This window comes from Thunnus maccoyii, chromosome 15 (genome assembly GCF_910596095.1).
Source record: "Thunnus maccoyii chromosome 15, fThuMac1.1, whole genome shotgun sequence".
Classification (NCBI taxonomy): Eukaryota; Metazoa; Chordata; class Actinopteri; order Scombriformes; family Scombridae; genus Thunnus; species Thunnus maccoyii.
The window spans coordinates 17608226-17631695 of NC_056547.1; the positions used below are offsets into that span (position 1 = coordinate 17608226).

Sequence of the window (23470 nt, forward strand, 5' to 3'; positions counted from 1 at the left end):
TAAGCTGGAAGGACATTTTGTAGTTCACAGAAATATTATATTTGAGTGAGCCAAGTTCAATCAGAGACAACAAGAAGCAGGAGAGTCTATGGATAGTTTCATCACAGTGCTTCATTGTCTGTCCGAACATTGTGGCCATGGAGAACTACACAGCGAGATGATACGCGACAGGTTAGTTGTGGGCTTGAGAGACAAAAGACTGTCTGAGCAACTTCAAATGGACCCAGAGCAAACACTGGAGAAAGCTGTTACTCGTGTCCGCCAAAGTGAACAAGTAAATAAAACAGCAGGATATGCTAGTGAGCAACTTCAAGACAACAAGATGTGTTTTGCAATAAATGTAACAAAAAGGGGCACTATGCAAAAGTGTGCAGATCTGGGACTGTTGGAGAGCTCCATGCTTCCTGTGAAGATGCTATGTAGGAGGACATTGCCTTTTTGGGCTCAGTGGGTGCAGGTGGTGACAAAAGCTGGCTCACAAAAGTGAAAATAAATGGCCATGAATTTGAGTTCAGAATAGATACAGGCGCTGATGTAACAGCCAAGTCAGATAAAAGTCTCTATGGAGCTGGAAGGAACCGCCTGCAGGTGAGAGGAAAATTCACAGCCACACTGAAAACACACAACAAGAGCACAGTGGAAGATGTGTATGTAGTCTCAGGTCTGAAGTCAGGTTTTTTTGGGGGGTACAGCAAGTGTAGCACTTGGACTGGTTGCCAGAGTGCATGCCATATCCCTGGACTCCACTGCATCAGTTAAAGAGCAGTATCCTAAACTTTTTGAAGGGCTTGGCAAAATGGAGGGGGAATATAAGATTGAACTCAAGCCAGATGCGAAATCATTTTCCCTGACCACTCCAAGAAGAATCCCTCTACCTCTCTTGCCCAAAGTGAAGCAGGAACTGGCTCGTCTGGAAGACCTGGGTGTAATCTCAAGGGTTGAACAACCCACAGACTGGTGCACCAGAATGGTGCCTGTACCCAAACCAAATAACACAGAAGTGCGCAGATGTGTCGACCTAACAAAACTGAATGACTCAGTCAAGAGAGAGAGGCACATTCTCCCCTCAGTCGAGCATACACTTGGACAACTAGAGGGCGCTAAGGTGTTCTCAAAGCTCGACGCCAACTCTGGATTTTGGCAGATCCCCTTATCCAAAGAATCTGCGCTCTTAACGACATTTATCACGCCATTCGGCAGATACAGGACTTTGATGTGGGACTCTAATTAGCTGAACATAGTTATTAAAAAGGAATGCATTCCCAGATATAGCTATTTGACTGTACAGTACAGTACAGTACCCAGAAAGGGGGATGTAGTGTTATCAGTTGTGTTCTGGTACATCCACCTATTGGTCAGAGACTGGAAGTGTCCTGTAATAGGGTTTTGTGGAATATAAAGTTACTTGGAAGAAAACAACAGAAAACATGCTGTTGGGCTCTCATATTTTTCCCTCCATCACCACATAACAATCACCAGGTTCTAATGGGAGGTATAGCTGTGTATCATCTGCGTAGCAATGACAGGAGATATAGTGCTTATTGAAGATGGAGCAAAGCGGGAGCATGTATAAGGTGAATAGGATGGGCCCAACGAGGGAAGGCGGGGGCATTGTAGGCAGGAGGTGAAATAGTGGAACGGATGCTATTAATTTTACTGATGAAAAAGTTGAGAAATCCATCGCAAATCAAGGACTTTATTGTTGCAATTATGTTTTAGCAAAGGTATCAATCATAACAAGAAAATATTCTTCATCAGTAAACACATACATTGTCCTGTATGATTAGCAATGAGTTGCTTACACATATGCTACATGGACCTTTAATGATCATTACCATGAGATACTATTCTCATCTCCTGCCTTATTGTATTCCATAGGAAGTTACCCTCTCCTGACCCCTGACCACAACCCTCTTACTGTATATTGCATCACACACTTGTATTTTATTGACTTAAAAAATACACCACACACATTGAGGAACTGTGATAATTCATGTATCTCGGTTGTTGTCCATGAACACACATTTAGATATGGGTCTTCATCCCACAACACACACGTTGATCTTCAATTTTCCAGTAGCTGTATCAGGAAACCAGTCATGATTACTTTCTTGTAGAGCTCTGGCCTTGATGCGATTCCTTGCATGACTTTTTTTTGACTCTCTGACAAATACCACACATGTGGAGCAGGACGGACTCAACCTGAAAACCTTACTGATGAAACAAAACATGAACAGATTATGCTTCTTCTACTCCCCACCATTACTTTTATGCTACTCTCGGGGACTGTGTGCATATATCTCAATATGAGGAAGTCTAGAAATACCCTCAACCAACACCAGACGTCCCCACATATACTGTAAAGGAATATTCATACACAGTCATACATGCATATCTTCCACCTGTGCTTTTCCTGCCTTATGTCAAAATCATAACAGCATATTTAATAATACATATGCTAGAATGACTTATTTCATATGTAGCATTGCATAAATTTAACATCTTAGATATGTAGTCAGTTTTATCGCTCCTGAACTGACCACATGAGATTCAATACCAATCCTTAATTCCCGATTTGTCAACAACCCGATTCTCTTGTTTAATCTCAGGGAAATTCTTTGGGGAAAGACAGCTGCTTCATTTCAGAAACTTTTCCCACAGAGCTGAACAATACACACAGTATCTGACACCATGAGGTCAACTTGTGCACACTCTGTCTGTTACTCCCACTCCCGTTATCTCACAGGTGACAGCTTTCTCATGCTCCACACTTTCCCATCCTGCACACACACAGTTTTAAGTCTTAGCATTGTGATTATAGAATTTTTTCCTCACACTACAGTCTTCATAATAATAATCCTTTTTCGTTTTTTTTTTTACAGTCCTGACCAATAACTAACTGCAAACTGTGGTTGATTGTGATGCAGACTTAGTAACTAGAGCACAAGGTTAAATCAAAATTAAATATTTTGTTGTAGCTGAGCAATCTTAGGAATTATAGATGAAAAATCTGACAGATAAGGCTGGAAAGAAATCCAAGACAAACATTTAATGAGTGAGAGGGTCTGTGTAGATTGAATGGTGCATATGATGGGCACATGAGCATTGACAAAAAGTTTTAGTCCTGCTTTTTCTATCGAAGAAATCCGATTCATCAGACTCATTTACTTTTTTTTTCTTTTTAACAACATGCTCTAATTAAATACAGGAGTCTCTTTCAAAGAGTGGAGGCTGTGCAGTGGACTGGAAAACTACTAAAGGCAGCAGAGGATTTATGATTTTATAATCCCACTTCATCAAACAAGCATCTGTTTACATCTCTAAATCAAACTGCCCTGAAGAAAGCAGATGTTACCATAGCAAGATTCATGAGCTTTAAACAATGAGATTTACTTCATGTTCAGTGTAATTTCTATTTACAAAAACATACAAAATACAAGTGAACAAAATACAAGAAGAGAAATTTAAGTAAACTAATTTTAGCCATTTTTATGTATACAAGTATACAAATATATTCACATTCAACAAAAGATCTCAATTTTACAGCAACTTTATTAAAATGAACAAAATATGAATATAAAAGTACAAAAATAACAGTAGATGACTTTTTAAAAAAATTTAATGTCTATTAAAAAGTCAGTTTAAGGTGTGTCAGGATTTTGAACCAATCTTTCCAACTATTAAGTTCAAAAAGAACAGTAGAACAATGTTGTCCCTTTGAATGACAGATGTGAAATGAAAACTGTCCATTTAAACATGACACACTGCTTGTGGCAAGAAAGAAAAACTACCCAATATTTGAAAACAAATAAAACTTGAGCATTTAATGCTACGAAGATGCAAAAAATGTAATACTTCATTGAAATTAAAGTTGAACACTGAAACAAATTGTATCTGTCACAGCTCCAGCTGTTACACCTTGACAAGCTGAAGGGGTAAGGAATAATGGAAATGTGTCTTCTCCTTTCAACATCCAGATAAAAAGCTCAGAAGCACGAGTGCCTTCATAGCCACACATAAAAACACACTAATAAATCATTTGCACCACATTTGGCATGGTGGGACATCTTTTCCTGAGATGACACTAGTGCACTGGTTAATATCCTGTATTGAATACTGATACAGGTTGGCTGTAGGAGGATAGTGAATGACTAGAAGGTCAAGGAAAACCTGAGGAGTGCTCTGTGTTATTATGTTGTGACAGTTCAGCATTGGAACGATTCTGTTGGTTGCTGTATTCATTCAGGTGAATGCTGATTTGCTGGAGATGCAAAAGTGACCAATGATGATGCCTGCTTAGACGCTGTTCCAATCACTACTCCAGCCAGTCGGGGCAGCAAGTGTCCATGAGTAGTACTGCTGCTGCTGCGTCATCAGCTGTTGCTGCGTCATCAGCTGCTGCTGCTGCGGTTGATGTGTCATCAGCTGCTGCTGCTGCTGCTGATGCGTCATCAGCTGCTGCTGCTGCTGCTGATGCGTCATCAGCTGCTGCTGCTGCGGTTGATGTGTCATCAGCTGCTGCTGCTGCTGCGGTTGATGTGTCATCAGCTGCTGCTGCGGCTGCATCATCAGCTGCTGCTGCGTCGTCATCAGCTGCTGCTGCTGCTGATGCACCGTCATCAGTTGTTGCGGCTGTGTCATCAGCTGTTGCGGCTGTGTCATTAGCTGCTGCTGCGTCGTCATCAGCTGCTGTTGCGTCGTCATCAGCTGCTGCTGCTGCTGCTGTTGCGTCGACATCAGCTGCTGCTGCTGCTGCTGCTGCTGTGTCACCAGCTGCTGCTGCTGCATCACCATCAGTTGCTTCTGCATTTCCAGGCTCATCCATCCTGGGGGCACTGGAGTTGCTAAACTGTGTCCAAATGATGGCAGACTAAACCCATTTCCTTCCTGCTCTGGGTAATTCTTACTTTGGTGTAAACTCCCAGAGTATACAGAAGGGGTGTCTAGTGTCGTGTAACCTGCAGCAGCCTCAGAGGAAGGAAAACCTGAATGCCCATTTGTGACATATGCCATGTAGCTAAAATGACCATAACCTCCTGAGGCTGGCTGAGCACCTCTGTGCACCTCAGTGTGATCCTGTTTGTTATAGCCGCCCATAAACTGCTGGTTTGTAGGGTCTGGCATGACAGTTGTGATGGTTTTAATGGGAAACTGACAAACCTCAGTGCTATAAGTGTTGCCTCTTGGCTGTGGCATCTGACCTGAATTATGGTTGGTGGCTACACGACCATAACCCAGAATAGGTGTGATCTGGCTCACATTTCCAAACATGCTGTGAGCAGTATCACTTCCCTGGTGTTTTTGGTCACTGGAGTTGGCAGTGCCAGCAGTAGGTAACATGGTACCAGCAGCCTGGTTGCCTTCGGTTAAATAGCCTTCAAAAGATGAGTTAATGGCAGAGATGGCACAGCTGCCATTAGGGTTGACTCGTTGGTTCTCATAGCCCAAGACCACAGGTGCTGCTGTTGAAATCATTCCCTCCAATGAGTTAGTGGATGGTGGACCTTTCTTCACTTGAGCTTTAACCACTTGAATCTTTGAATCCCATCTTTTTTGGTTTTTTGCCACTTGAGATCCAGCCAGTACACATTTTGAGTCTTGTCTATTTGTCACACCTTTGGAAAAATTTGTAGCGCAAGAGGTAGTAATCTCAGCATTATCTAGATCTGACTTGCAAGGGCTCATCTTAGACTTCCTCTCTCTCATCAGAGCTTTTAAGCCTTCAAACTTTGTCAAGTCCACCATGGACATGGTTAGTCCATCAGGTCCAAGCCATGTGTCTTGGCCAGTAGAAGAAAGTGGTGCAAGGGTCGCAGCAGGGTTAACAGAAGTGGAATAAGACGTTGATTTGGGGCTGGGCTGACTGATAGGTTGCAGTGAGCTGTCTGTTCGTTTGGCTGCTAAAGGATCCTGGAGTTTGGGGCTATTGGTGCAAGGTCTGACCAGTGTTTCAACAGAAGCAACAGTTGGCCTTTTCCTGGTTGGAGGGTATTCATCACTAGGAGACAGGGACAGTGTTTGACTGGTTTTTGGACAAACAGTAGAAGATAAGAATTCTGACAACACCTCTGCCTGTTTCCCTTGCAAATCAGGCTGTGAGATACGATTTTGCTGTTGGTTGTTCAGTGATCTGAGTGTGTGAGTTTGCGTAGAAAGTTTTCTGCACGTCTCTTGGGGACTCAGACATGTGCTAGCACCAGGGTAAGAAGGATCAACAGAATTGGCCTTTGAGGGGACACTGCCCACATCTGGAGGACTCAAGATTCTTCTTTGTTTGACGCTATCCAAATCTCCAACCTTTGCAACCTCTTCCAACCTATGTTTCCTTTTTCTTTGTCTTACACCTAAAAAACATTGGAAGAAGAATGAGAGAACACTACACTTTTAGGTGAGAGCAAGAAAATGATAAGCCCTGTTTTTGAGTCCTGCATATATCACAAGAAATTATTTCAATCATGTAATGTCAACATTGTAAGAAATATGAAAATGCATACTGTTGTCACTGCTCTTGTCTGTCTCAGATGCTGGGGATGATTGCATCTCTCTGTGAAAAGATTCCTCTTGACTCTGCCAGTCCTCAGGCTGCTTGTCTGTGCAACAGAAACCAAAACTCACACAGCAGCTCACACTTATATGCTCTCTGTATTAATCACTTAAGTTTAGCTGTGTATAAGAATAATAAAAAGAAAAGACCTTGTGACCGGGCTAGAGAGACTCACCCTTTTGTTGTGGAGTGCCAAGGGGTAGACAGATGTTCATTTTCTGCTCTTTGATGTTTTGCACCATTTCTAGAGCTATAAAAAGCAAAAAGCACAGTTGTTACTGTAATGGAAAACTACAATATGTATACTTAAATACAATATGTTATACTTATTCTGATACTTTGCTACTTATACTTTGGTGATATTCTATGATCTTGTGTATGGGTGCTACTACTTTGTAGAGATAATAGAGGCCAGCTGCACCTGTCCGTTCAAAGTACAATGACGGACTGTGTGTATGTGTGTGTAGACACAGGAAAAGGAGGCCAGCTGCACTGTCTGTTGAGAAGTACAATAACAAACTGTGTGTGTGTGTGTGTGTGTGTGTGCGTGTGTATAAAGATAATGGAAAGGGAGGCTGGCCGCACCTATCTGCTGAAGGTATAATAATGGATTGTTCAGAACCAGATTTTGTACTTTACCTAAGACAGCTTTCTCTATCTGTTGTTGGTATTGTACCCACTTGCAAGTGTGATATTAAACACAGACGGACATTCTCTGGTTTGTGAGTCTTATTACAGAAACTGCCCCCACAATACTCATCTGTATACTCCCACACACACCATAAACTAGACTGTTGAAGATTAAGTTGACTACTACCTTTACTGAATGGAGCTTTCTGAACATAGTCGTATAAGTCCTTGCCCAGAATGACCCCCTTGGAAAGAGAAAACACAAACAATTAGCATAAAGAATGTGTATTTCTACTTTGTACATTAAGATTTCACAAATTTGTTTTAACTGCCTAGAGGAGCAGTTAAAGGTATACTATGCAGGATTTGGTTAGTTTGTAAACAAAGCATTCAAAGTTGGCCCCTCCTCCCTGGCTCAGAGAGGGAGAGGGAGACAGCGACACAGCAACACAGCAACACACACTTTTGACACACACTTCTAGTGGGTCATAAGTGATGATTGAGAGAGATTATTTTTGTATGAGTCTATTCATTCTTTTGTAGGGAAATTCTGCAGAGTATATCTTTAAACATATGTTCACCACAAAGGATGTGATTCCTTTCTCTGCTAATCAAAAAAACAATATTATCAAATATATATACACATAATACATATAATTTACCATGTTTTGTCTGAATTAGCTCAAGGACATTTGAGAACATACATAAAAAGTATTTTTTATGTGTTGCTTAAATGTAACTGATCTTTGATGCCATGAACTTTTGACCACATTTGTACCTTTGAAACTGCAAAACATGTTTTTCTGCATAATAAGACAAGATGTTTGTTCACTGACAGGAGCGTCTGTGCTCTTTGAAAGAGGAAGGTCAAGGTATCAAAATAGCAATCCTCTTCCTGACTTTCCCCACATCATGTTCCCCTGCGCTGATAATCACGCTCCACTGACATCACTCCCCCTCCCTTACATGCTCCTAAATCTACCCTCTTCTCAGCCATTTTCTTTGACTTTGTTACACTGCTTGTTGAAACAGTTTGTCTCCCGAGCACTCTCCAAGAAGACTGCTTAAGACAAACTCTGCCCTCAAGATCTTTGGTTGGTTGTGTTTTTTCCAACAATGACACAAAGACCTTATAGGGTACCTGCACATCTATGTTTTCGCAACGCTCCCGTTCTGCGAGCATCTTGGCAACTTCATTTAAAAGTTGCAATCTCATCTCTTGGAACAGATCAGCTTTCCACAATGACGACAGATGATTAGGGTACTCTCTTTGCTGAAAGACAAAAATCATATTAAAAAATATTTGGAAGCAACATGTCAATGACTTTGAAATTTTAAACAATCTTGTTATTTAGAGGTTTTCAATGCATTACTGAGACGCCACTCACTAGGGGTGAAACAATTCTCAGTTTTTTCAACTACAATTTGTAATATCAAGAACAATTTGAAGGTAGACTAACTTTATAAATTAACTTCACATAGATTAAGCAAGTAAACAAAAATAAATACATTTTGTTGAGGACCAGTCTACATATTAACTAAGTAAACAAAAATAAATAAAAAATCACTTCTCTTAAGACCAGTGTAAACAAAAGTAAACAAAATTACCGCAGTTCCTCTAATAGTGGCCAGGGCCTTTATTCACATCAACTGCAAAGGGTATTAGGTCTTTATTGGAAGCTGGCTTATATTAGAGAGAGGCTGCATTTCTAATTCCCTCTGTTTGATAACGATATTTCCTCATATTTTAGTATGAAGCCTCCTTGTTTTCTCATCTGCTTCTCTTCACTCTGTTAATTTTTTGTTACTGCATTACTGGTAATTACGGTAATCGACTAACCTTTCTCTTAGCTTTCTGCTAACTTGAATGGGGATAAAATAATTTAATTGTGTGGCTTTTCTAGACTTTCCAAATGTTATCAGGCCAAATGGATCAAATTCAGATAATCAAACGAGTCATTTTGCAGGGGTTGTATGGGTGTGTGAGACACTCACCATGTAATTGTACTGGTGATCAGAGCTGATCATGTGCTGACAGATATCACTGAAAGAGACCGTCTCACTGCAGCTCTCACACAAGTAGAATGTGTCCTGAGACAGCCCTCGACACTCCCACACACAGCTCTGACCTGATGAGGAGACGTTATCTTTAAACGTATTGCATGCTTTTGTAAATAATGGGAGTGATTGTTGTGGAAGGATAGACACACTCACCTATGATTGGCCCCTTGTTAACCACCTTCAAGAATTTTGACAAATGACTGCAGTCCTGAGTTCTTTCCCCTGTAACAGCCATATAATAACAAATCAGTTCAACAACATATTTAGTAAAATATTACCAAAGCTGCTGTGTGAAAGTAAAGTAAGCTAAAAACATAGTTTTATAATTTATTCAACCTTGTCCAATCTTGTTCTTATTTGAGTCCAAACTATGTTGTGCTTTACCAAGAGCCTTTTGTCAGGAAACCATGGGCCCTGTCACGTTTAATCTTCTTGGGGGTCTTCTTCTCCTCTGCATGTACGAAGTGTGTGGGCAGTGTGTGATCTCTCATGGGAATCTCGTGGTTTCATGCCAATTGGTTGAATATATGTAACTTTAGAATGTTATCCAATCAGATGTTGTTTCTTTGTCTTTGGAAAACTATATAAGGTGTATTTTATTTTCCTTCCTTTGAGACTAACTTGCAGTTGACTTAGTGTTAAGGTTTGTTACCTTATTACAGCAGTGTTTTGTGTATTATTTCATATGTGTGTTCAGTGTTTTCAGACGATTTCCATTACAGCTGATTCATACAGTTGTAAATGCTCAACACCTACCTATTAGGACCACCTGTAATGGACTGTGCTGCTCAGGTCCTTGTCTGCATCCTGAGTTTTTCTTTGCATGTTCTGCTTCCTCGTTAGGACTTGATGGGTTCTGCTGTTCTGTGGTCAATGATGCAGCAGCAGCAGGAGCAGAGACCGGGTCTGGGCCAACGGACACTGAAGGTGACTTCCTCTGAGTGCCTTCCAGCTCCTTCTGTGTGTCCCGTAACTCTGGATCACTCTTCACTTGCTGTTGTCTGTTCTCAAGAGTCTCTTGGTGTGCATCAGCAGTTGGGTCAAATGTGCCTGAGTCAGTGGCAAGAGGATCTGCACAAACATGAGGTTTCTCCACAGTGACTGTGAATGAGAGAGATGGTGAAAATGGGTGATGATGTAGAAGAAAGAGACAAACATACCAATAGTAAGATTTCACAGACCGACAAAATAAGACCCTGTAAATCTAAATTTATGTACAGAATCTGCAATCAGTTAATTCTGTAAAACAGCAACACACCAATAGCAAAAACATAAAAGTGACTAAAAATACCTAAGAGTGAAAGAGTCCAATATTTGATGGTATGGTAAAGGATATACGTTACAGGCACAAAAGCTGAAAAGAAAGCTCAGTATTTACCAGGACTCGTACTGGCAGGTGTGACTTCAACTTGAGCCTCCGTCTCCACATCAGGCTTAAAATTCTCCTGCTTAATGACTAAACAGAGCACGGACACAAACAGAGTATTAGTCTAGCTGTTAACATGTTAATTTTGTTATAGTTAGATTTTCTGTTGAGGAATAATTATCTATCTGTACTGTAACATCTTATGGCATAGACTTAAAAATCTGGAAACATTTCTTTGTGTGTAGGCATTTGTGTTCTCACTGGCATTTCATTGTGTGTCATGTGCATCCCTAAGTGACAAAATTGCAGTATTAGGTCAAATGTGTCTACCTCACAGGTCTTTTAATACACATCACAGAGACACATGATGAGTTTCTGAAGTCATTCAAAATAGAGACCCAGAAAATCTCTGATATGAGGTATTTTCTTTGTGTTGCATGCATCTTAAGGAATGTAAGAAACCTTTAGTTGAGGCACCATGTTCATGTGTCATAAAGACAAATGTGGAATTACATCTAGTGTGGGGCCCTTATGTGTAAGTTCATTAGCTTGATAGGAACGGCGCCAAGATGTCTGACAGGTTGAGAGGTACATATCATAACTCATTGTCCGAAGAAGAAATCCACTGATAATGGGAAACATATGGTGAGGAAATGGCAAGGTATAAAAGATCCCAGCTCAGGTTGGCTTGTTGTTCATTGTATTTGCATGTGACAGGACCCCCGGCCGGAAATAAAGCCATATCCAACCTTTGCTTCTCTGTGTGTCTCACTCTATTCAGGATCATCAGATATACAAAGTTACACTCTCTTAAGTGCAGCTACAATATAACCAAAGACAGCAATATTTACTCAGATCCATGTGCAGGCCAGTGCAAAATTTCAAGTTCAAATTAATTTACATGCTCCTGAAAACCCCATTAATTTTACAAATGCCATTCAGAAAATGTGGAAGGAATATGAAAATATCATCTATTGTATGTCATGTATGAATCATTCTGCGCTCACTGCTTTGTTTTATAATATACTGCTATACAATATACTTCTTGGTTCTCCTGGATCTGGCTTGGCCTTCCCTGGAGTTCAAGCTCATAACCCCCCCCCCACCCCCACTACTCCGTGACTCAAATTATATGGATGAATTGTCTCCCCCTCTCCTACATAATTCATGTAATCCCTGTATACCGTATGCTGTGTTGGTGGTGAAATCCCCTGCATGGTACAATGTGTCTGTTTTTCGAAGTTGAATTTACCATCATCTGGGCTTGAAGATGGACTGGCAGAGGCAAGGTGCCGTCCTAAAGCCTCCGCAGTATTGTTTGTGGAGGATGATGAGATCTGCATGCCCATCTGTCTCATCAATGCTTTCAGTTTTTCAACAGCTAAGAGAAAAAAGAGGGAGGGAATTAAGACCAAAAACATGACTGTATTTACGAAACAATCAATCCATTTCCAAAATGAAAAGATCTCAAATACCGGAAAAAGATGCATTGCATGCACTGTGTCCAATACTCATTTATCACATGATAAGAAGAGGAGTATATTACTTTCAGACCTACACATCAAAACAAAACAATGAGAGCTCAACAGGACACTTACTACTCAGCTCTAAACTAAATGGTTATATTTTGTAACATGCATTTAAGTAAAATTTGTTTTCGGTGCAGCTCCCCGTGACAACATATTTCATAAGTCTGTGCTGTCACTTACTCAAGAAAATCTTAAACAGTTCAAATCTTTGTTGCAGTTGTAGGGGAAATCTTATTTCTTAATCTGTTATTCTGATTTGATGTGTTATAAATTGTAAGAATGATGTACTCTCTGTAAGGACAATGTATGTTAGAATGAACTGCTCAACTAAATAGCACTGAACTCAATGACTGGTCTTAAACAAATTGACACCCCTGCATCTGGGACGGTGGATGGAGTTGAAATGTGTGCAGGGTTAAGGACAGTCAGTCATTTCAGTCGACCTGTGTTCAGTCTCTTGATGCCACCTTGGTTGAGAGAGACTGCACCCTATTGGGCCGAATAGTGAGACTTTGTCTCTGTTTGCTGATCGCTGTTCGTTGTTCATATTAATTTGACTTGATACTCTGTAATAAATTCCTTCAATCTGAGATCAAGTTCAGTGTTATTAATGAGTCTGGAATTTCTTGTTCCTCAACACAGAGCAAAGTATTTTTGTCCGTAGAGCAGTAATGACCTATTACACCGTGGGATATTATAGACTATCAGAAGAAAAAATCAAATTGATGCAGCAGAACCAGAGATGTTTTATTTTTAATTTCACGCATTCTTCTTCGTGGTCAAAACCCGGTGCCTGCGTTATGCACAACGCAACTCTACTGCCGACAATTCAGTCGGAGAGTCAGGTGAGTTATGTTAAAAGTGTCTAATGTTGTCTTGAGCCACTAGCCTCAGGCAGAGATAATTATTGAACTACAGAGGTCTGGTAACCTCACTACTTTCTATCTCCATACCTCCAGATTTCTTTTCATTTTCACACTTGCAGTCTTCAGCCCTGACCGACGCTGGCAGGAGTGACATCGCTTGAGGAAATTTATCAGACTTCACTCAGCTCCCTCTGAAGCCACAGAGGCTTTAAATAACTTTTTCCCACATCGGCAGTAGTTCTCCCCAAGACCCATAAACAGACTTTGGTGAGTAACATTGTTGGAATTCCCCTCATAGGCATTAGCTTTTGGTTGCAAAATTTAACATAACTGTTCCCACATCTCAACTGTTGCCATCTAGATTGATGATGGATCTGCATAATTACCCACCGTTCATTAACAATGAATAATGAGAAGTATGTGACATGATGAGAGTGAACACCTCAGATGGGTCACATTACATTGAACAACAAGGGCTGAGACTGCAAGTCCTAACAGCTGCTCTGCAAAGCACCATGGGATCTGACCTCATGGCGCATTTGACTCATTTGGGGAGAGTGTAGGTGCAAGAGCTCAACAAAGGAAGGAAGGAAAGTGCTCGTCTTGACCGATCATTTTGAAACAGTCACATGCAACTTTGCTGTGGACTGAACTCTGTATGAACCCAATGAAGACTTGCTGCTTACAAGAACACACACAAAGCTGATGCACGCAGATCCAGAAGAAAACCACGTCCATATATGGACACAGTGGCAAGAGTTCAGGGATGTTACTACTGTGGGAAATTAAGTGGGAGTCTTTTCTGAGAAATATTTGTGTCTATTAGCATCTTTTTTTGACAACTTGGAGAACAGCTGTCCTCTGAGGCTGATCTGAGACAATTGATTGTAATTTACTTACTGACATGATATGCTTAGAAACTATTTATGGTTTTGTTACTTTTATATGATTAGGTGATTTGAGTGATTTTCTTTTAATATATATAGCAGTAAGTTGTGTGAATTGGCAAAGGTTTCAAGTTCAAGTTGCCTCCATTTTTGTGTAAAACATTTGGAAATTGTTTTGTATGGCCTTTTACAGTTATTTTTGTTGCCAAATGTGAGGGGTTCACTTTTTTCGTCATGTAATTTCACCTGAATGCAGTGACATGTCATGTTGGTTGTTTTGATTAGACTGACGCAGGGAAGCACTTTGATAGGTAGCTTAATTCTCAAGACCGCATTCTCCATAAACCCAGTCACTTCCTGTTTTGCATTTTTTTACGGTCAACCAGCATGGGGTATGTTTTGATGATGAGAGAAGAGGTTGAAGAGCCTTTTTACTGTATCTGACGAGTTATTTTGTCGATAAAGCCAGTTTTGTTTGGAAAGGCTTACTTTGTCTTCAGCAGAACTCCTGTGGATCCGACCCGGTCACACACAATATCAATACAAAATACATTGTCTTTCATTCTCATCACAAGGTATAGACATTAAATTTGGGTTGATATATTGAAGTCAAAATCTTCCCTGCAGCACCTTTAAAGCAGAGAAATCATGGGAATTTTACAAAGTTGCAAGTCCTCACAAATACTGAAGAGATTGGCTGAATTTACATTAATTTTTGTCATCACAAGATTGCGATTTCCTGGAGGAACTAATATAGTTTTTTTTGTTTGTTTGTTTTTTTTTACATTTAAACAAATTCAATGTACGAATGTAATTTAGCATTAAGCTAATTTAGTAGTTACAAAACGTCTGAGAAACAGTCTGATTCTGTTTTCAAAATTCAATAGAAATATTTAATTTCTTCTCTGGATTTAAAAAATTGAAAGTTCCTGCAATATTGTTATTTGGCCAGAATAATTTCTTTGTTGTTTCCCTCTGGCCCAACTGCTAACATGGCAAAACAGTTCAAAATACAGTACTAGTCAAACGTTTGGACACTTAGTTTGAACACACCTTCCCATTCCCTTGAATGAGAAAGTGCGTCCAAACTTTTGACTGGTACTGTAGCATCAGGCCTGCTCTAACTAATCTTTATCTTTCTAAGTCAAATAGAACAACATTTTTCTGAGGAATAATAGTACATCTTTACCTTTTTCTTCCGGAAGAGTAGCCAGCTCTTCGTACATGTCGCTCTTCACAATCAACGTCTAGCAGAAAGAAAGACAAAAACACTTATACAATGGTAATTAAAAAACATACGAATATACAAGTTGGCCATCTTGCTTTACTGATGTATGCTCTATGCATCTGTTTTACTACCAGTTCTTTCTGTTGTCCCAGCAAGGCTTTTAGCTACTACTGGATATTTTATCATCTCTTATATTGGTTTTACTATATACTATTTACATTAATACCCCCCACCAATGTATAATAATGACCTAAGCTGAAAAATAGGCGATGCATTACTCGGCAGCATCAATCAGTTCTGCTGAAAACTGCATGCACCCCTTAACACTCAGTATTGACACTGTCAAGGTCAATTATGTTGTGGCAGAAAAGAGGTGGATAAGAGGAATCAGTTGACTGAGACACAGGTGTCAGATGGGGAATCTCTTTTTTCACAGCAAATCTATTAACAACGTAGTCAGAGATATCTTCCCACATTACAGAACGTGACATGCCTTTTTATACTGAAGACAGACTGTGTGTGTGTGTATGTGTTCGTGTTGCGTGATAGGTTTCATCCTGTTTACCAAACTTTTTGGCTATCCCAAATTCTAAAGAAGAATGGGACATTTCTCAATTTCATTTATCTTGGACTTTGACTAAATGTGAGTGGGCGTCTCTGCACTATTTGTGTGCGTGTGTGGCACCTGTTTTGGTTTGGTGGGCTGACATGTTTGGCATTGGTACAGGTCACAGTGACCTGGCTCTCATTCAAGGTCACAGTGTTTGATATCAATCAAATGGTTTTCTCAGCACATCCATTTTCCATTTTCACTTTTCCACATTTAACAACCTCATTTTAGTATAACTATCTGAAATCCTATGCTTCAAAACACATCGACAAAGAACACAGAAGAGTTCTCCCAAAGAAATATTGAGATTATTAAAGGAAACCTTGTAAATTTCAGACCAATCAAATCAGGGAAATGCTACTACTACTGAGTCTAATAAAATATTGATGACTCTAAACGATCAAAAACTAAAGACTTTAGATCATTTGTCATCATTGGTGAACCTGACAGAGAAGACTACATCATTTTTTAAACAGTACTTTGCCTTAAAAATCATTACAATGTCTGGTGGGCTAGTTTTCCCTTTAGCTGTGCACTCTGCCATGAGGTGCATGCAATTCTCGGTGAGCAGGCAGAACTCAGCATGACACCGGTCCAAGGCCATCACCCAGGAGACCAATATGCTGCCAATCAGTCTGGTGTAGGGCGAGGGATTGAAAGAGCTAGTTCGGTACCTCGAGCCTGAGCATGTTATGCCATTGAGAGCTACTGTAACTGAACCCACTGAAAACCACTTTGAGGAGAAGAAGGATGAGCTAAAAGTCAAGCTAGACAGGTCAGACATGCTAGCTATGACCACCTGCTGGACAGCTCTCACAAACGAAAGCTACATTTCAATTTTTCTTAAAAATGAACCAGTTAGTTACTGGTTAATGGATGTCAGTCTATTGAAGGTAAAATTAACCACAACTGACATTCCTAATAATGACCTAAATATGTAACAGTCCTTTATCATTACACAGTGTTTCCCCTACATTCATTCAGCAGCGGTGCACCGCCGTTGCAAAATTATGAGCGCAGCTGCTAAAATTTCAGACGATTATTAATATCAACAGGCTAGATTTTCACTCACACACTGTATGAGCACAATAACACCCTACGTTATTGTGGATTTTTTTAGTCATCCTCCCTCTCTTCGTTCTTCAAAGGACATCTACATGAAAGGTACAAGAGTAGCGTAGCTCCTTAAGGAATAAGGCAGTGCGTGTGTGTATGTGTGTGTAAACGTGCGTGTGTAGTTGTACGAGCGCAGAGGGCAAGCGGCAGAAACATGACGTGACCGCGAGCGGAGCAGAGGAAAAGTTTATCAGTGAGTTGTCAATCTGGCAGTAAATGTACATTACAGGCTGTGTGTCAGTTAATAAATGCTGCAGCTCCTCAAGACAAAGAAAATACTCATCTATCAAAGGGGGTTAGCCCTGAAGTTAGCAACAATGTGTTAGCTTAACTTGACTAGGCTCTCTTAAGGTGGACTGACTTTTAAGGTGGACCAGCAATTTTCATTTTAGTGTCAATGTCAGCTGCTCTTTAACAGAGAGAGCTGATGAGTCTCTGTCTTGAGTTTTTCATGCCCCCACATATTAACCCCCCCCCGCCACTCCAAAGCAGTCAACCTAGGGGAAACACTGTTACATATCATTAATTTTTACCGCAATCTACAACAATGTATATGGTTTTAGTAAGTAAAACTCTTAAAATCATTAATGAACTTTTTTACTAAAATAGTTATTCATGGCTTATATCTTGAAGTCAATAAAGTCTGCTTCAATGATGTGACAAATTTGTACAAAAATTAATAACCACATACAGACAGTCAATTTTGAACAATTTAGACTGTGAGAAGACTGCAGTGGGTCACCTGGATGTCCTGATGTTCTTCACCTTTCTCAACCTCTGCCAAGTGGGCCACTATCTTGTCAAACTGTTCCTCAAACTGTGACGACCTGGGACTCCACCCGGGGTACTTCATTTTCTAGTAAGAATATTCAGACAACATCAGTGATATTAACAGCTTTACAAGCTTCAAAGAACATTTTCTAAGAAAAGATTCATGAAGCACTAACCACGTAGTTATAGTGGTGGCTGGAGCCTGATACATGAGTGGACCGTTTCAACCTGACTAAGCAAAGCTCACAGTAGACTTGCGTCCTTCCTTTGCAGAACACTTTAATTAGGTGGTTTACGCCTATAAAGACAAAAACACAAACATCCAATCAAATCAAAAGGAGACCAATTCATAGAGACTTACTGAGTGTTTTTTCTATATAAATAACACTTACCGAGTTTAGGAGGACCTTCAGTTGACTTGGTCTTACTCATGGAGGTATGTGATGGCTCTGTCGGTGGATTCTTATGTTCAGAACTGACAGACAAGGGCATGGTCCCATGGGGAGCAGCAGGTGGGTTACTCTTATGGATGTGTGGTGCAACATCAGCTTTTGACCCCACTGAACTCTTCATATGTACAGTCTTGGCGGAGGCTTCAGCATTTTCACCTTTAATTGACATTTTTGTCATTTTAGCAGATGTCACCACAGTTTGAGATGAGACCGTGGTTTTGAATGCAGTTTCAGAATTTTTGGAGCAGTTTTCAATCTTGGAGGCAGGCATAGCTCTGCAGGTGGCTTCGCGCCTCACTGTGGATCCTACATGTGGGGCAGGTGCAGCTTTTTGTGAAGTGGCTGCAGCTTTGGGTGCAGCTCCAGTTCTGGGATCCATTGGTTTGGATGCTGTTGCTGATTTAGTTGATAAAGTTGTATTTGAGATGGTTGCACTAGAGGTGGAGGTGGTTCCTGTCACTTTGGAGGAGGCTGCTGTAAATTTAGAGGTTGTTGCTGTGTAGACGGAGGTTGGTATTGTTGATTTAGCGGTGGTTGCAGGGGTACTAGAGGTGGCTGCTGTACATTTGTTGGTGGTTTCTCCCAATTTTGTGGTGGTTGCAGTACAACTGGAGGTGGTGGCTGCAAGTTTGGAGACGGCTGCTGTCAAGTTGTTGGTGTCTGGAGAAGAACCGGAGGTTTTAGCTGTAAACTTGGAGACGGCTGTCATGGATTTGGCGGGGGTTGTTACTATAGAATCTGAAGTTACTGCAGTTTGACACGTCCCTGTTATTTTGGATGTGGTGGTTCTGTTTAATGGTGTATCACTTGTGGTTGGAGTGATTTCAGCTTTTGAGTTGGTTCCTGTGGAATCAGGATGCAAACACAGTGTGTTTGTCCCACTTTTGAACATGTGTAGAATTGATGCGTCTTTACTACTTCCGGATGCAGTCAGACAGCTCTTTGTGTTGTCAGCAGACTCAGGCACTTTGATATGGGTCATTTTGACATCTTCATTTGGTTCAGGGGGGACTTCAGTAGTTTTGGGGGTGTTTTCAGTCATTACAGTCGTGGCTGCAGATACTGACGATGGCTTTCTCTCTGAGTCTTCTGAATCATTATCAATCTCCATTGGCAACACCTTTGAAATCAAACAACCATATTTAGAACACTGTCAAAGGAGCTACAGACCAAAATATTTACTGCCCATGACTTGAGCTACAGAGAATTCATCCCCAGCACTTGGAGGAGGGGGTTCATTTAACAGATCTCCTCCTGAACAAAGGGCCACAGCTAAAGATAAAGAAAACAGAAACAAGCCAGCCACCATCCGTTACATTTAGACAACTTGCCTCCAAACAAGTGTGAGACAAAACAGACTCTGTTACTAAGACAATAAAGTAAATGTGTGTCTGCGCTAAGTGCTTCTGACTCTTTGACCTCCAATCATGTCCTCAAGATTTAGGACTGAGAGTTAAAATGCCAGGTATCCTTTAATGCAGGAGTTTGTTGTTTTAAATGTTTTCTACTTGAATTAAATCTCATTGTTTGGTATAAAGCTTTTATTTTACTGTAACACAGTAAGAAATGACATTTTGTTTCCACTTGCAGCATTGTTGTTATTCAAGATTTAAACATGCATTGTTAACCTGACTGTCTGGTATTATTAGATTTAGATTACCAAAGGCTTTCCTTTTCATAATCATGACATGGAAAGTTCCAATACAATTACGTTTACATCAAGTATAACACCTACATTTTCCTGTTATGTGTTTCATCAGCTCAGTGCATAATTTGACTTCTGAATGACAAAGGGAACAAGTAGAAAATGATTTTTCTGATGTGAATAATGACAACTTGACTAACTTGGTGGTTGTCCATCCCAAGGTAGGACTCATGTTGAGTAATGAGGGTGACGGAGGTACCTACAGGTTGAACACCTGACAGAGTTGAGGTTGAAGAGATTTCACACCCACAGTCCAGCTGAGCTTGATGCGCCTTCACAGTCTTAATGGCTGTGAAGATTATGGAAAATAAAGAAGAAATACTGTTTCGTACAAGTTCACACTTTTGTAGTCACCTGTTAACCAAATTAGCTTCAATTAAAAAAGAAATACACACTTTTTCAAGATGGGCTCAAAATAAAGGGAAAATGTACCCTTACCTGCCTGAAAGTTTTGTTTTGAGATGCTGTTATAAAGCTCTTCATCCAGATCAACAACCTGAAATCCAGACATATACAACATTTAAAAAATACATTCTAATCTTCTAGCACTTCTGTTGTTTTGCCTTGATCTTTTCTCCAACTCTGTCCAGGACTGACCAAAGGAGATGGATCACATATTTGATCTCAGCTTGACATTTACAACCATTTCCACAAGAGAAAGAATTTAGACCGGGACCAAACCTGAGCCTCTCCATATCCTTTATCTTCTTCAAACAAAACAGCCATATCTCTCATCTTCTTCCTCCAGTCATTCCCTTGTGGAGGCGGGATTTTCTGAAACCCCTAATGTCGGGAACATATACAGGGGATTAAATTAAAAATATGGCTGCCACCTGTGTATATGTATGGCACATGGTAGAAACAAGGCACTGGAAGAAGTTCTGCAATTGCTTGGTAAGTCTAGACAACAATAGTAAATTTTAGGTTTGCATATTGTTTATTGTCTTGTTCTTGCATGCATTTAATCTTGTAGTGAAGATGTTAAATTATATGGTTATATATTATATGAGCTTTAAAAATAAGTTGACAGTAAACAAATTAGCAATTTTGTACAATGTGTAAAATAAGATCAAGTGAAACCCCAAAGCTCCTTACAGGCAAAAACCGTTTCTGTAAGTCAACATTATCAGTTTTTTTACAGCTTCTATACCACTCAGGTGCTACAATAGCATATCCCCTTTGTGCATTTAACCTAGCATGAAGTGTGCCACTCTTATTTATGAAATATACAGTTTATCTGCCATGTAAGAGTGGTAACAGGAAGACTTCAATGACTGAACATATACCCAACAAAGAAAGGGAAGTAGTGTCTTAAAGGATAGATTTGGATTTTCTCAAGTCTATCTTAATATAATACTAAAATGCTATATGTACACTGAAAGAGTTATTGATCATCAATTAGTTGTCCTGTTGTTACTGGCCGTGGATTGATAATCTGCTTAGACTGACTACATTGTGAAGATAAATTGAAGCTAATATGCAACCTCAGCAGTGTCAGTTTGCCATGACAAAGATACCAAACCAATTTGGCAGTCACATGGAGGTTTTCCCAGCAACAAACCTACATAACTGCCAGAATGTATTCCTCAGTCGCATTTCAGCAAAGAAACACTGTCTGTGGGAACATCAAGACTAAAACTACCTGAACTTTTCAAGTTGCCTGTCATTTTTGCTAACTTGGAATTGAACATTTTTGCAGAGGACTGTTGATTTTTCCCTCCATTTCATGCAGTTGCTTTACGTAGGGATCTCTTCATGGCCGGCGTGGAGAGGAGGAATGACTACATGGACCAATAATTCTTTCAGTGTACATGTGACAGTATTGTACTATGGACAGCATCTGATCTCATCCTCTAACATTTACTCACCACCAGATACATCTTCTGGTGATCAAATCCGGTAACATGGCTGACGATATCCTTCTCTTGGATCTTCATAGAGCAGCACTCACAAAGGTAGATGGGGCCATGCTGATCACCATAGCATTCAAGAAGTGCACCTAAGCCTGAAGATATATTGTTCACCATAAAAGTCATGTTATCAATCTTTCACCGGGTAGAAGGTTTCTTCACAGAAATGACGTAATTAGAAAATTAATTAAGCTCAAGTATATGTAAACATTTAATAAAATAAAGAAACTAAAAGTGCAAATTTTCCTCTTTTCCTCCATGAACTTCTATTTGCCTCTTCACAAACCAGCAAACCAACAATTAACACCAAATTGAAGCGTTTAATGGACTGGATGAGACTCCAACAACTCACATAAAGCTTGTAGATGTGCCTTATTCTGATTGGCTAACTTTCATCCTTGTGAAACATTGATTTCTGAAAGTTGCAAAGCCAGCAAAACAAGATACATCATGGAAAAGTTATAAAGTTCTGGACCTGTGGACACTAACCACACACTTTCCCATGGGAAAGTGTTGCAGTCACTCACAGCATTTAAACAGTGTAGATGATAATCACTGAATGATAATGATAACTCATACACAATCAGTTCTTTAACAGAGTCAAAATGGTCTTGAGATAGCGGTTTCCGGCATAAAAATGTGAATTAAAAGAGAGAAATGGAGAAAGTACTCAGATGAGTCTATAAAATGATTGCATCAAATTTATTAGTGATGAACTCGCCAGGTTCATCAACTCTTTGGACAATGAATGTACTGTAATAGCAGCATTAACAGTGGACAGTTAATTGACAGAGTTTTCTACAATCACAAGACAAAGGAAGATTCAGATCTCACAATTATTCCTCATAAGTAAGGTCTCAGAGCACAGAAAAAAGAAAGAAAAACAAAACACTGACCAATCACAGGCTCTCGGCTCTTTTTCTTGAGGTACAGCCACAATTGAGCTGCCTGTTGGTTCCCGTTAGAAGTCACTGTAAGTGAGACACAGACAACCACACGCTGAGATATTTTCACAGAAACACTCAGAAAACTTCTACAAACTTAAATATGGTATTTATTTATTGATCTGACCTGATTTACAACTTTCTCCCTTGTCTGCTGCCGTCACCTCCTTTTGTCCACTACTTGACATTTTTTGGGGTTCTTCACAAGATGCGTCTTCTTTGGAGTTGGGTCGCTGTCTTTTATGGACCTGTGAATATTCAGACATATCGCTTGGCCTCTCTCTTTTATTTTCTTTGTAGACGTAATTCTTCAGTTGTGTCAGGACATCTTTGCTACTTTTGTTCCCTTCTTTTCCAGTCACTGCTCTGTCATCTTGGCCTGTCTTCTGCGAGCTTTCTGGGGTCTCCTCACTTGGTTTTCTTAATGTCAGCTCCGTAGGCTCCTGCATCATCTCCTTTATCATCTCCTTAGCGGCTCCCTTTTCTGCATTTTCTCCACTTTCATCGTTGCTTTTATTGGTGATTTCAACACCAACCTCCACTGAAATATTTTCCAGGGTGGTCTCACTATTGTCTGTTGTCTTTTGACTGTTTTTTTTCTCAGACGCCTCCATTATCCTGCTGTTTTCTGGACTGTCCTCTCTCACAGGGCTCTTGTCCGCTTCTTTCAGAGTTTCTCTGGGGACTGAGAAACAAACATTAGAAATGCATTTAATCACAATCATCGGCAATGTTTATCTTCACTGATTCACTGTGGTGTTCTTTTTTTAGTGATTATCAGTTATTTAAAGAATATTGTAGATTTTTAGGCAAGCAAATGTACACTCATTTAAAATATTTAAAAATGAAAA

The 23470-nt window shown here is 40.1% G+C and overlaps 1 protein-coding gene across 1 annotated transcript in view; it reads right to left on the reverse strand.

Annotated features, from left to right (window-relative positions):
* The window catches only part of LOC121913511, a 58506-nt gene that overhangs the window by 1206 nt on the left and 33830 nt on the right, over positions 1-23470 (reverse strand). The window contains exons 31-50 of the mRNA XM_042436173.1: positions 22747-23304; positions 22572-22646; positions 21634-21770; positions 20447-20548; positions 20204-20261; positions 19906-20054; positions 18001-19180; positions 17785-17906; positions 17580-17693; positions 15073-15130; positions 11854-11982; positions 10614-10691; positions 9992-10336; positions 9389-9457; positions 9170-9303; positions 8316-8447; positions 7362-7419; positions 6720-6794; positions 6495-6590; positions 4478-6344 (exon numbers count right to left, since the gene is read on the reverse strand). Coding sequence (XP_042292107.1) covers positions 4478-6344; positions 6495-6590; positions 6720-6794; positions 7362-7419; positions 8316-8447; positions 9170-9303; positions 9389-9457; positions 9992-10336; positions 10614-10691; positions 11854-11982; positions 15073-15130; positions 17580-17693; positions 17785-17906; positions 18001-19180; positions 19906-20054; positions 20204-20261; positions 20447-20548; positions 21634-21770; positions 22572-22646; positions 22747-23304 — 5536 coding nt within the window. The remainder of the gene's footprint in view (positions 1-4477; positions 6345-6494; positions 6591-6719; positions 6795-7361; positions 7420-8315; positions 8448-9169; positions 9304-9388; positions 9458-9991; positions 10337-10613; positions 10692-11853; positions 11983-15072; positions 15131-17579; positions 17694-17784; positions 17907-18000; positions 19181-19905; positions 20055-20203; positions 20262-20446; positions 20549-21633; positions 21771-22571; positions 22647-22746; positions 23305-23470) is intronic.